The sequence below is a fragment of the Onychostruthus taczanowskii genome, unplaced genomic scaffold (genome assembly GCF_017590055.1).
Source record: "Onychostruthus taczanowskii isolate IOZ18803 unplaced genomic scaffold, ASM1759005v1 scaffold74, whole genome shotgun sequence".
Classification (NCBI taxonomy): Eukaryota; Metazoa; Chordata; class Aves; order Passeriformes; family Passeridae; genus Onychostruthus; species Onychostruthus taczanowskii.
Genome location: NW_024505229.1, coordinates 3,165,866 through 3,180,089, shown reverse-complemented (window position 1 = coordinate 3,180,089; position 14,224 = coordinate 3,165,866). Strand labels below are relative to the sequence as shown.

General features: G+C 48.3%; 2 protein-coding genes across 2 annotated transcripts in view; both read right to left on the bottom strand.

Moving 5' to 3' along the window:
* Nucleotides 1–1,859, bottom strand: part of LZTR1 (leucine zipper like transcription regulator 1) — a 35,727-nt gene extending 33,868 nt beyond the window's left edge. The window contains exons 1-5 of the mRNA XM_041422574.1: nucleotides 1,665–1,859; nucleotides 1,530–1,592; nucleotides 1,186–1,242; nucleotides 504–583; nucleotides 55–163 (exon numbers count right to left, since the gene is read on the bottom strand). Of these exons, the coding sequence (XP_041278508.1) occupies nucleotides 55–163; nucleotides 504–583; nucleotides 1,186–1,242; nucleotides 1,530–1,592; nucleotides 1,665–1,840 (485 nt within the window). The 5' untranslated portion in view covers nucleotides 1,841–1,859. The remainder of the gene's footprint in view (nucleotides 1–54; nucleotides 164–503; nucleotides 584–1,185; nucleotides 1,243–1,529; nucleotides 1,593–1,664) is intronic.
* Nucleotides 1,860–4,256: 2,397 nt separating this feature from the next.
* IPO9 (importin 9) overlaps nucleotides 4,257–14,224 on the bottom strand; it is a 40,166-nt gene continuing 30,198 nt past the window's right edge. The window contains exons 18-24 of the mRNA XM_041422573.1: nucleotides 13,274–13,549; nucleotides 11,497–11,663; nucleotides 9,381–9,514; nucleotides 7,769–7,888; nucleotides 6,826–6,927; nucleotides 5,979–6,055; nucleotides 4,257–5,367 (exon numbers count right to left, since the gene is read on the bottom strand). Coding sequence (XP_041278507.1) covers nucleotides 5,257–5,367; nucleotides 5,979–6,055; nucleotides 6,826–6,927; nucleotides 7,769–7,888; nucleotides 9,381–9,514; nucleotides 11,497–11,663; nucleotides 13,274–13,549 — 987 coding nt within the window. The 3' untranslated portion in view covers nucleotides 4,257–5,256. The remainder of the gene's footprint in view (nucleotides 5,368–5,978; nucleotides 6,056–6,825; nucleotides 6,928–7,768; nucleotides 7,889–9,380; nucleotides 9,515–11,496; nucleotides 11,664–13,273; nucleotides 13,550–14,224) is intronic.

Genomic DNA, 14,224 nt, shown 5'->3' with positions numbered 1-14,224 from the left:
ATGCCAAGCTACCCTCACTCCCCCAAAACATGAGGCAATGATACCAGCTCTTACCTTCCCTCAGTCTTCCACTCTGTCCACTGCCCAGTTGCAAACTTATACTCAAAGAGGTCGTTTTTGTTCTTCAGGTTAGAATTGGAATAGATATCTCCAGTATAACCACCTGGACAACAAGAATTCCATTAGACTGCCAGGCAATGGAGCACACATACTCCCAGGTGTTGCATTAGGAGAAATTTTAGATTGCATTAAATGTTTGGCTAATGGACTACTACAGAAGGAGACTTCTTTTCCACTCCTTCTCCTAAAGAATCAATGAGCTTCAAGTTGTCTTTCAACGAAACAGCGCCATCATTCCAAACTTAAGTTGAAATCACAGCTATGAAAAACACTGGATTTGCTACTGAATGCAATCTTTGACACCTCCTAAAGTTCTCCCATTCTTTTTCCAAACCAGTACAGCAGCACATCTACCATTTCAGTACAACCTGCTGCTGCCTTACCAAAAACGAACATGCTGCTCCCGTAGACCACGGCGGAGTGGTGGTACCGTGGTGCCGGCGGCGTCCCCGTCGTGAAAGCCCTGCACAGGTTACAACAGCAGCAGTCAAACACCCTGGTCGTGCCTTGGGTACCCAGAGCTACTGTGCAGACTCAGAAAATAAACAGCTATTAGAAGTTATTTTGTTCCCGAGTGTTTCCCTGGTTTTGGATAGTTGATTGCACTAAGATTTTATGGAACGGCAATACAGTGTAAATGGTTACAAATACGCTGCTGCAGAAATCTATTTGTAGAGCTGGAAAGTGAGACACAGGTGAGATAAGACAGACTGCCTACTGCAGAGCAAAGGAGCCAAGAAAGGTGTGAGGATCCCTAGCACCTTCCCTGGCCCAAAGGGTGCAGCAAACCTGGTCCCTCTGCCCTCCCACAGGCTGCAGGAACAGAGGTGACCCTGGTCCTCTCCCTCGCTGTGCCACCCGGCCTCCCCTCGGGCAGCATCGACAAGCCCGATGGCCCAGCACGATGGCAGGGAGCAGCTGTGACAGCGCTGGGCGGAGGTGACACTTCCTCTCGGGTACTCAGTAGTGCCACAAACTTCTACACCCAGCCCGAGGTGCTGAGGGAATCCGCGGCGCATCCCGGCCCCGCCAGCGACCAGGGATGGCGAGGGCCGCGCTGCCCACCTGCACCACGAGCAGTCCTTCACGTCGAAGCGCAGCAGATCGTTCAGCATCGTCTTCCTGCGGGCAGGGACGGGAGAAGCGGCTGAGACAGGCCGGGGGTCGGACAGGGGTGGCCACGGACCCTCAGCCCTGCTCCCCTCACACCCATCTCCTCTCACACCCTGTTCCCCTGGCACCCATCTCCCCTCACAACCCACCTCCCCTCATACCCCGTTCCCCTCACACCCATCTTCCCTCACACCCGTCTCCCCTCACACCCGTCTCCCCTCACACCCATCTCCCCTCATACCCCGTTCCCGTCACATCCATCTCCCCTCAACCCCGGCGTTCCCGGCTCCCCTTACCCGTTGTCCCCGCCGAACACGTAGATCGCATCCCGATAAGCCACCACAGTGTGTTTGCTGCGCCTGCGGGCGGCACGGACAGGTCAGCGGCGCCGGGAGCCCCCCTCCAACCATCCCGTCCGCTCCCTAGCTCACCGGGCCCCCACGAACTCGTCGCAGGGTGGGAGGCGGCGCCAGCGGTGCACGGTCTCGAAGGGCCCGAAGTTGAGGGTGAGGTACTCGACGCTGTCCGAGCAGCTGTGGTCGAAGTCCACGCTCGGGGCCACCTTCGAGCGCCCAGCTCCACCCGCCGGGGCCGCGGCCGCCGCCATGGCCCACGCCTACCCCCCCCCACCCCGGACTACAGCTCCCGGCGTGCCCCGCCCCGCGCGCCCGCCTTCCGGCGCGCCTGCGGTCCAGCCGTCAGACCACAACTTCCGGCGTGCATCGCGCCCGGGGCGCCGGCCTGGCAGCTGCCGACCCCTGGACTACAGCCCCCAGCATGCACCGCTAGGCGCGGGGTGCGAACGCCCCCGCGGAGCCCGAAGCGCCGCGTTCGAGGCCGGCGCGGGGGCCGAGCCCGCTCGGCGCTGCCCGGGTAACGACGGGGAAGCCGGGCGGGATGCTACAGTACTAGGGTTTATTGTTAATTCAAAAAACAGAACAATACTGATGAATATGCATAAAGGCTCATTCCAGGGTCCGAGCTGGGCGGTTCGCTGGTTAAACGCGGTCCGTGGGCTCGGAGGCGCGCGCTTCTCCCCACAGAACGCTCAGGGAGCAAACATGGCCAGTTCGTCCCCACGGAGGCGTCCGGAGCGGGGTGTGCGTGCCACGCACCGAGGCAGCAGTGGCATGTGCCCTCGGCTGTGCAGTCCCCCACAGCCCTTCCTTTGCTTTCCCTTAGTTTATGTTTCCTCACGCGGTGTCAGTCACCTCTGTGACTATTAGTTTAGCTTCTTCCCAACAGCAGACAACACAAGCGGTCCTGACTCAGACGCTGCTTCACAGAGTCCAGCAGTTTCCATCCTGAGCAATCGCTGTGTGACTGGTCAGAGGTTTTTCAGCACAATTCCTGCAGCAAACACAGGAATATTGTGTATAAAGACACATCACAGAGTGAGCCTTCAGAATTTTATTAGGAAAGTTGACAGTGGTTAAGCAGAAAACCAACTAAGTCATGAGCACCAGCAGGACTTTGCTGAGGTCCCTCAAACCATCTCCCTCGTGCACTCTCAGATCCTATCCAGCCTCTTCCTAGGGACTGCTTGAGTCAGAGTATTTCTTGCCAAGACCACCCTGCACACAGTGAGGGTGCTGGCAATAGTTGCTGCACAACCACACCATCTGCCAGCCCTGCCCCTCGGGCTGGTCCCAAGTTCAGCTGCCATGCAGCAGCACCATGCCAGCTCAGGCTGCATCCGAGCTGAGGATGAAGGAGGGAGAGTGCAGAGCACCAGTTCAGCAAAGAGGAACAACTTTCCCACTTATCAAGCCATCTGTAAGGGACACAGTGCCTTTTTTCTGTCCATGTGTGCAGTGCGAAACTCAGGTAAAGTGAATCTTTACACGTAGAGACAGTGCCACTTATCCCCCCGCATCCTTCCCTTCTCACACTCCTTGAAAAAGCACTGATAACTGCAAATCAAAGCTGTTTTTACCCAAAACACAGATGAGCTCCAGCAGGAACATGGCACTGACCCATCCCTTTTGGAACTTACAATGACACAGACACCTTCAGATGTTTCAGTTCAGTGTCAGTACTAATGTCAGCCCCATTTTTCATGGACTTGTTTAAATCTACCCTCTGACCTGGCTAAAGCCCCCCCCGAGGCACAGGATTCCAGCTCCCACTGGAGCACACACGAGCCCCAGCAGCACCTCTGTGAGCCCAGGCTAACCAGCCTTCAGTGTGCTCTTTGCTCCTGACACCCTGAACACACCTTGATACTTCCAGACATTTGGCATCCACTTTTGTCCAAGTAGGGATGGCTGGGTTTGTGCCTTTGCTGCTGAAGCACGGCAAAAAAAGCTGGTCCTGCCTCTTCCCAGAGCTGGGACCAATTCCTCTGAGGACACTCCTGATCCTTCTGGAACAGCCATGTGGACACACCACAGCAACCATCAGCTTCTTGGTGGGCTTTCAAAACGGCACTCTTTGATTTAACTTGTTGGCCCTTTCAGTAGAAGCTGAGAGGCAAAGGCCTCAGAACAAAACTCCTTGTGGACTGTATCACAGGAGGGTTAGGGCACCCTTTTGTTACATATTCTTATAGACCACAGAATCCCCAGGGAAGAAAGACACTGAGACACAATGGCATGGGAAGAGCTTGTACCTTATTAGACACATAAAAATCAGGCTTCAAACTCTGCTTCTCATGGAGTTAGTTAGGCACTAAAAAAATTGAGAATGGCTCAGAGGAGTCTGCAGGGGATGGGGGGATCCCCCCTGGCTCTGCCCACTCTCAGGCACAACGTGAGACCAGTGAGAGACAGAAAGACTCCAGGTTATGGAGTTTTGGATACAGTGACAAAGCAAATGATTCCACAAAGGAACAGCAAGTGCCTTTCTTAAAAGGAAACTGTAATGGCTCAGCCCATTTTAAGCAGCAGATACATACAGCACAGGACTCCCTTTCTGTCCAGGTGACTCCCATGAAACACCCCAACATCCTCTGGCAGCACGTACAGAACGTGTCCTAAGGAGAAATATGTCTTTAAAAAGTGACTTCAGGAAACAAGCACAAGTTCCTTTTAAATCTGTTTTATAAGAAGGATACCAATGTCCATTTTAATAGTTTTATTTCATTTTCCCTGAAAGGGAACCAAAGGCAGAGAGGTGTTGTGAGATACATCACACTGTTCTCATGGGGAAATCAATTTGCAAATGTTATTTTACCACTCTATAAAAATACACACAAGGGTGTGAAAAAAAACAAAGTAGTTCAGAGTGGCTGTCATGGAGCAAATCCGTTAAATACAATCAGTTCTTTTTTTTTCCCCTAGAAGCTGTGGCTCCTTGTGTTCTAGAAAACCAGTCTTTCATAGCCACATGCCACAGGAACAGAAATTTAAGTGATGGCTTCCTCTGAGCATGTGCACACACAAGTGTTAGTGAAGAACTGCTCCCATGGGAGATGTGAGCGACAGAACCCCATCCACACCAGGAAAGAAGAAACGCACTCAGGTTCATTGTCTCAGCTTCCCCTCCAAACTCCTGTGAGCTGGCTCCATCCCATCCAGGCAGCTCTGAAAAGTCTGTGGTTCTATAAAAGAAGTCACGTTGTAGGATCAAGACATTTACCCTGTGTTACGTGAGGAGGAACAAGAGCCAAGAGGAACAACCTTCCCACTTCTCAAGCAATCCGTAAGTGACCCAGTTCCTTTCTCTGTCGAACTGTGCTGTGGGAAACTAAAAGTGCCTCTTCACAGGTAGAGACAGTTTCCTTCAAAAATATTAAGGACACATTATTTCTTATCTTTTAAGAACTTCCTGGAAAGTTACTGTGGAAAATGAAAGTGCTCCTGTGGTGAGACCAATGTGCAATGTCCTTGCTGCTTTCTCAGGCTTCCTTTCCTTAGCATCCTTAGATGTGCGTTAAGATGAGGCTCAAAACAACGAGGCCATTGTCAACCTGGAACAAGGCAGGCAGACACTGGAAAATGTTTTATGTCCTATCATAAAACGTGGAATTAGCCAAAAATAACCTATTGTTCAGATCTGGCAGGTGTGGTCTCTGGAGTGGGTCTATATCCCGATGGCCTGCAGCACTCGCTTCTCGTTGTCGTTGAGGTGGTCAGAGAACATGGCATAGCAGGGCTGCTGTGCAAACTGGCACAGGAAGTCGGTCAGATAGGCCTGGGAGGGACAGAAACACCCTGTCAGCACCACCCTCCTGGGAAATCCTGCTGCTTCCACCTGGCAGGACACACATCCCCACATGCAACAAGTAACACCCTGGGACTGGAGGGAACAGAAAGGAGCAGTGCAGGAGGACTGGAATCAGAGGGAAGGGTTGGAGCAGAGGAAAAGGGTGGGAGCAGAGGGAAGGGCCCATCAACAGCTGCAGGTGGTGGGAAAAGCAGGACCAAAGGGTAACACAGGGGGCTGACTGGGTGGGATCATCTCCAAGTGGAATATGAAATTCTGTCATATTCACTCTCAAACCTACTCCTGACTTCTGCCAGTAGCTGTGAAGCTCACAGATAGAAAAGTCTCATCTCCCTCTGTTCAAAGAGTTTTGTTCATTCACATTTCCACATTACAGATATTAATGATAAAGAAAAATAGCTCCAGAAATTCTTGGGACACTTGGCCCTTTCCAAAGTCATTTCAATTAAGAGTGCCTTCTGGATGACAATAACTGGTGTTTCCACTGCTTACATATTTGTTAAAGTACAGCATTTAAAAAATTAAAATTTATAGAGAATGACTGGAATCTGATAAAACCCCTCATTCTAGAGCATCACCTGGAGATCTATTTGGTAAAGAGGGTCCTTTAATGCATCTGGATCATCCTCTTCATCATCTTCATAATAATCTTCATCTGTCAGAGGCAAATCAGCAGATTTTAACATCAAAAAGAGCAGACTATCTCAGGAAATTTTCTATTAAGCTACTGAAACCCAAGGATCCAAAAGTAAATAGTTTCAGCATTGCTGGGAAAAAGAAAATTGTATCCAGAATATTCTCCTTTAGGTGATGTGATAGAAGCCAATGAAGCCCAGGGTCAGTGGAGGCTCAAGGAACACACAGGTGAGCCAAGCACATGTGGGACACTCACAGGCAGGTTTGGGAATCCCATGCACCAGGATCTTCTGCCTTAATCCCATGTGAGGGTGACACTTTGCCAGTTCTGAGCTAATGTGAGCAGTGTCCCTCGCTGTTTCCCTGTAAAGTTCTCCCTTCTGAGGCTACATGAACCTGAGGGATGATGCCCCCCCTCAGCTCTTCATGCAGCACTTGCTCCTCAAGGTCTCTGCACAAAGGAGCTCACCCATCCCTAGGACACCATCACACTGAGGTCACACCTACACCTTGAGCAGCAATTTTCTCTTTAGAAGAAATACCTGCAGGAACCTCCCAGGTGTGAAGCCTGTGCAGTATGTGGACTCCCAGGTGATAATGCAGCAATTTAATCACCACGCTGCTCAAAGCCATGGCTTCTCCAGAAAGTCCTTATTCACAATCCCAGAGCAGAATTCCTTCCCCACACCTGCAGCCTTTTTTTTGCTACTGGCAAAGGAAGGAAACTTTGACTATGATGTCACTTACTTGTTTACTGCTTTGAAGAAGGACTTTCAAGCTGTTACTCACCATACTTGTTTGTGGAAAGAATATCTGATAAGAACTGTCCTGCTAAGCCTTCATCTTCATCCTCGTCTTCTTCCTGATCCTCCCACATATCATTTGAATCATCTGTTTAGAAAAAGAAAATTTCTAGAAATGATCCAAATCCAAGAGGTCTGTGATCACTCTGTAGGGGACTGAAGTTTGTAGGTGGATGAAGAGAAACACCTACAATCCTCCTTATCCCTTTGGAATGTTTCCAGAACAGGAGCCAAGCAAAATGGACTGGAGCAACAAGAATGGATACTTGAAGTAGGAAGAAAGGCAAACCAGATACACCATGAAAGGGTAATTTTATTTGCATATGGTCAGATTCCATCTTCCAAACTAGCCCTAAAGAATTTTTAGGTCTAAGGATACACAACACTGACTGATCTTATTCTTCCATTTTATTTATTTTTTCCTGGAAGAGATTGGTAGCACTTAAATATAGCACAGGGAAGGAAGAGATGTTGTCCTAATGATGAACTGTGCAACAAAACAAGAGATCTGGAGAGGGACTTGGACAAAGAGGAAAGGCTTTCCACTGGCAGGGGGCAGGGGTAGATGGGACATTGGGAAGGAATTGTACCCTGTGTGGGTGGGCAGGCCCTGGCACAGGTTGCCCAGAGAAGCTGTGGCTGCCCCTGGATCCCTGGAAGTGTCCAAGGCCAGGCTGAACAGGGCTTGGAGCAGCCTGGGTTACTGGAAGGTGTCCCTGCCCATGGCAGTGGGTGGAACAGAATGAGCTTTAAGGTCCCTTCCAACCCAAACCAGCCTGAGATTCTGTGATTCCATGAGCTTATCCTTTGGATCACTATTCAAGCCTTTGTAGGATATATGATTTATTGTCACATGGTTCCTATACCACAAATTCTTCTCAAGAGAAGATCAAGTGGATTTAAGCCATGCAAAGAGAAAAAGCAAATACCTTGGCTCCAATCTGCAGTGGTCTGTCTAGATGCATTTGCTTCCATGGCATTAGAGAGTTCATTTATTATTAATTTTAAGATTTTTACTAACAAAGGAATGTTTGTCCAGCGCTCAGGATCTGCAAGAGAAAAAAATACACATATTCATGTTGCTTTTAATTAGAAGTTATAAAACAGGCCCTTTTTTGTTGAGGTGGATTTTTTTTGTTAGGGAGGTTGGGAGAGAAAACCAACTGACATAAAACCCCCAAAGCTTCTTTCCATATACCCTCAGAGCTACATTCCCAAAGATCTCAATGCAGTAGCAACCTTGCCTCCAAGTGAAGAGGAGGCAGGGGGAAAATCTTCACAGCTGAATGAACGTGTGACTCTACTCCTGCAGGCTGCTTAAGAGTCAGCTGGAATCAACCTTTCTTTCCTGAAGTCCATTTGCACATCCACCAATGCTTTCATGTAAATAAGCAGTGCATGCTCTCAGGCATGGCTCTGCCCCTTCTGAGGCATTGTAAACTCCAACTTTTCCTTACCAGTGTTCCTGCAGGGCTTAACTATCCCACAGGGACAGCTAGACAGTGAATTTGTCCTTAACTACTAAAGTAAAGATTATATCAAATAAAAAATCTGGGAGCATTAGTTTTAGCTCTTACTAATGCTAGTATTAATCTTTGTTTAACTCAAATGCTGGAAGTTGCCATTTTTCTGTCTGACCCTCATTGGTTTGATTTTTTTAAGCCAAGAATAATCAGGTAGCAAGTGATTTGTGATCACCACTCACCTCTTAAAATCCCTAGTGCTTGCCCCTGTTCATCTCCTTAGCTGTCACCTTAGTCCTTCACTGCATCACTGCAGATCCCAAGCCCATGGCAGCTCAAGGAGCACTGGCTGTCTGGAGAGGCTCCCAGTTTGGATCTGTACAGCCTCCACATCCCATCCCACCAGTGGTCACACACGAGCTCTAGCACAGCAAGTGGCACAACCAAGGTCTGACTGGTGGCTGAGGACAGCAGCCCCCAAGTGTCCTCCCCTGGAGCTCAGTCCTCAGGAAAAACTGCACAGGGCTCTGCTCTCTCTAATTTAAAAGATTAATCTCAACAGCAACCTCCAGTCAAAGACCTTGGGTTCAGTTTATTAAAAATAAGACAAGTCTTATGCAGGAGACTGGTAAAGTTTACCTTAAAAGAAATCTCTTGTTGAATCATTGCTTTTTGTGAAAGTGTCTCATTGAAAAAGACATCCCTTTGTTTTAAATCTCTGCATGCACTAAAGACACTTTCCTCTCAGAGAAGCTACCAGGCATCCAGAAATATCAATTCTGTCTCATGATGCAAAACAGCAGTGAAGAACTCCCCATCCCATAACTGCCTCATCAGTTATATTAAATCAGACATCAGGAGTCCTCCAAACCAGTATTTGGCAGAACTAAGCTAAGTAGATACAAGTAAATTGATACATAAAGTACATGATGTATGAATTAGCTCTAAAAACCAACATGTGCCTTCTGCAGGAACTATCTCCCACAGCTCTGTGTGATCTGCCAGACCTATTTAAGGCCTTTCACAGCATCTACTTACAGAAAAAAGCCCCTTTAAACACAGCAAAATGATTACTTACTTTTGGCCGACTTGGATCGTGTCCGAATTCCCTCATCCATGTTAAATATTTCTTCTCCCTTCACCCGAATGTCCTGAAGTCTCTTGTCATCTGTGTTGATGCCATACTGCAGGAGTTTGCACAGTGCTACAGAGCTGGGAGCAGAGAATAGGAAAATTAGAGATCAGAATTTCCCTGAACTGTCTGTTTTCACAGCCCCTTTCTAACAGGGAACACACCCCAGAGCAGACACCCCGATGCCCTTTCTTCAACATCTTTGCCAAGAACAAACATGAGAGAATTTTCCCATGTCTCCTGCTTTATGTCAGCATCCAAAACTGGACTCAGCTCCTGACCTGCACAGCAAGCTGGGCACTGGTCAAGCTTTGGATTTAGCACCACCAACAGTACAGACATCCATCCACACATACATCAAAGGTTTCTCCAGGTCAGAAGGGCCACCAGGTTAAACGTTCCCCTGCAGCACCATGTGCACACAAGGATGGAATTAAGAGAAAAGCAATAGCAACAAAGCAGTAATTTGGCTGATCTGTAGCAAAGATCTGCCCCTTTCTCCAGTCTCAATCTCATTTTCACTTCTGGTCCTTCATGGCTCTGCCACAGTTAGACCTTCCAGCTTGCTCCTCTCCTTTACATGTTCTTTCCATCTCTGGTGCTCACATTTCTACTCCACACTTCAAACCCTCTCCAGCTCCATGCTGTTTTCAAGCACATTGAGGATGATGCTGACTACAGGTCAAGGTTAACAATCTATGCTTGGCATCCCCAAATCTCTCTCTCTCCTGGCTCCACAAATCTCAAACTGAAATTCTGGAGTTCTGTGGAACTCTTTGTGCTTTCACTTCTCACCCTCTCTCTCTTCCACACTATGGCTCTGATTCTGCTGGTTTGGACCCAGGTTTTACCTGCTGCCCAAAGTTTTCCCATAATTTCATCAAAACCCCACAGCCACTTCTTCAACCTGCCCCAAGTGGCTGGGGACTGTGCACACAGGAGGTGTCAGCTGCCTTCAGGGTCCTTCTACTAACCCTGAACCTCTGCTCCTCAGAGCAGGCCCTGCTTTTCCTCAGGACACAGAAACTCCAAGCATTTACTAATGCATGATAAATGTCACCACAACTAACCAAATCCAAGTGTTTAATTCAGTGTGGAGCCCTGTTACATCACTGTACACAAACATTTCTCATTTTGGACAACAGAACTCTAAGCAATCACCTTTAACCTTGTTCTGCTGGTCAGCCTTGGCTTCTCCCTGTGCCATAAACCTCAAGAGATCCTGTAGACAGGCCTGCACTGTCAAAATGGGGATAAACCACCAAGCTTAGGGATGAAACCAACAAAATATAACCAAAAAGAGCACTGCATCCCCAAATCTGCTGCTTGTCCTTCAGGATTATTCACTAACTTCCATTTTGAATCTGCTTTTTCTCATTACTTATTTCACAGGCTATTTGACAGCCCATAACAATGACACAACACACACTACTGAGTTAACAGCTGGTGAGACCCGTAAGAGTGGTCTGTGAGGCTTCCTGATTAAAAAAAAAATCTAATACAGCAGCCGTGACAAAATTTAAATGAATACAGAGCATCCCATGCTTTGGAATACAGCACTCAGCCTCCAACAGAACACAAACATGCTCCCAAAGCAAACGGGAGAGAACACTGAAATGAACTGCAATTGACTTCTTGATTGACTTTTAATAGATCAATAAATCCACAAGAAATCACCAGATTCTCTTAGGAAAGCCTCTACAACACCCCAGACCTCTACAGTAGTCTACAAAGGCAATTCCAAGTGTGGAAGCTCTTCTCATCTCATCCCATTCACAGAAATTCAATCCCAAAAGCAGCCCAGCATTTGCAGGAGACGCCCCTTCCCCCTCGTGTCTCTGTTCCAGCACAGGAGCATGAGGCAGCAGGAGCACTGATGAGGAAGATCAGAGCTTGCTCCAGTTACCACAGCTCTCCTGAGCAGAACGGACAGTGCAGGGAGCAGCAGTTCTGCCCAGCGCTGGCACACACTGCTCCCACCTGAGCCAGCTCCCCTTCCCTACGGCCAGCACTCAAGGGCAGTGGGATGAGGGCAGCTAACAGGAGAATCTGTGGGTCCCACCTGACTTTGCCTTCATACTGCCCGTAGAAGAGGTGCTGCCTGCTCATCCACTCGGCCATCACGAACTCTAAGGCGGGCTTGCCGGTGGGGCCAGGCAGGCTGCACAGGAATTCCAGGAGTGGCTCCAGTTGTGAGTGAACCAAGTGAGCAAACACCATGATCAGGGACTGCAGGAGGAGAAAGGCAATGTTAGCTGTACATAATTTAATAGCTGGAAATGTTTTATCAAATATTTAAGGAGCTGGAGTGAAGCTGTGCTTACTGAAGGAAGCTGAATCTCCCTGCAGGAGTGAAGGCTGGGCTTACCAACCCCAGGAGGAAGGGAAAGTACAACCAGCTGCAAAACACTGTGCTACAAATGCAGGAAATAAACACTACAACATCATCACTCAGCAGCACCCTCCCAATTCTGAATGCATTTTGAACATAATTTTAGGGAAAGAACTACAACTTTTGAAAAGATTTCATTATAACATGCAATTTTGCAGTCTGACTCCTAAAGACCAGGGCAGAACTCATTTGCTGTGTATGTCTAAATGTCCCTTTCCAAGTCTGAGGGCATCTCTGTAACCCTCTTCAGGAAAAAGCTGCCCATCTCCAGAGACCCATCTTCCATGCTAACACAGCAGATCCAGCACTGAAAAATGGTTGACTACAAGGGCTGCATGGAACTGCTTCAGATTTAAACTTCCATATCTTTTAAATCCAAAACCAAGCAAAGTGAGAGCCATTCCAAACAATTATCATCAGAATATCCAGGGGTGAAAAATCCTAAAGCACATGAGATCTGCTGACATTGAAATGGCCATTGAGGCACCACATGCTGGCTTGAAAAATGCACTTTCAAAAATCAGAGAAATAAGATAAAATGGTTAGAGCAGAGTGAAGCTCAGCTGAGTGCTGCAATGGGGGCAGAGATGGGATCTTGCTCAGCAGTGCCAGCAAAATGTCTTCCCCCAGCTGCTACCAAGGAATCAGGGCAGTCAGCATGAGCTGTTTTACATTGAGGGCACAGCCAAAAAAAAGACAGGAGAGAGAATGAAGACCACTGGGAAAAAAAAATCACTCCAGAAAACTGTGTCACTACAAGTAGGTCAAGGCTAGAAGAGATGGTGTTGTGCTTTGTCTGGTCTCTCACCTCACTCAGGCCAACTATGTCTCCCATCCACAAAAAGCTCAAATCCCAGCATTTATCCTTGGAATACAGAAAAAATTCACTCAAAAATAAATGCTGCCTTTGCCATAACATTTCTACTGAAGCAACTCCTATCCCTTCAAAGAAGGCTTGCAAGTACAAGGGCATGAGGGACTACTGAAGGTATGTTGCATGTAATCCAGGAGAATCTTCCTTACCCTGTAACCTAACAAAAAATTTTGGACCTGAGGAACAGCATGGAGCTGTGTCACAGGAGAGTCAGGCTGGGTATCAGGAAAAGGTTCTTCTCCCTGAGGGTGGTCAGGCACTGAACAGGCTCCCCCGGGAATGATCACACCCCCAAGCCTCACAGAGCTCAAGGAATGTTAGGACAGAGTGAGATTGTTGGGGTGTCCTGTGCAGGGCCAGGAGTTGGACTTAATGATTCTTTTGGGTCCCTTCTAACTCAGAAGATTCCATGAGTCTCTGATCGGAGTAGGCATTTTCCTGACTACTTCAACAGGATACACAGACCCACCAATTGCACGAGGCATAAGTAAACAGGCATGGAATGAAAGAAAATTGTGACAGTTTCTTCTCCTGGTGCTTCTCCTCACTCTCCTGGGTGCCAAGCCTGCTCACCTGCATCACACTAAGCGTCTCTGCTTGCTGCATTTTACTCAGGATGGCTCTCAGGATCTGGTCCAGATTCTCTCCCAGCTCACTCCCGGCTTTTGAAATTAAAGTGGAGACCAGTCTGCCCACAAAGGCAGCGGTGAACTCCGAGGTCCGTGGGTCCAGGAGCTGGCTCACCACCTGCATGACGTACCAGAGCCCGTTGTGGCCCTGCTCATCGTGCCACTGCGCGATCTGCTCCAGCGCCACCGACACGTACGCGCGCAGGCACTCGCCGCCGTTCTGCAGAGACAAGCGGGGGTAAGGGAACGGGCAGGCACGGAGACATCCCCTTCACCATCCCAGAACCTCCCTGAACCACGATGAAAGCAAGGGGAAAACTGCTGCCACCTGTGGAAGATTTACAGGTAATTTCTACAGACTCCAGCTCATTAACACATACACTACTCCTCACTGTCCAATCAGCAGCAATCAAGATAACTAACAAATACAACAACAACCTCAAGTAGCTGCAGTTTTGTGCCAATCTTGGTACATAAAGAAATTCAAAGAGTTTTAAACAAGTGAGAGATGAAGACAGAGAAGTGTGACATGACCAAAACACAACTGAGCAGCTAAGCTGCCGTCCTTTTGAATTCTTCTTAGCACAAAGATCCAGCAAAGCAACTAATATGCTGGTCTACAATTTCTCCCTGCTGGTCTCTCACCTATTCTTACTGGTCTGTTGTTCAGGCACAGACCACATTCCCATAGTCTGTATTCACATGGCAAAGAGTAGCTGCCACTATGGAACTCCTTACATAAGGAATGAAACCACCTTTGTTATTCATATGCCAGTCAGGAGCTGGAATGAAAAGGCTCCCTGCACTTCTAGCCTCAGATGCTTTTTCCTTCTTGCTACATACTCCAAAGACATCAGGCCATAGCCAAGCCTGCCAGCAAGCACAGCTCAGGCAG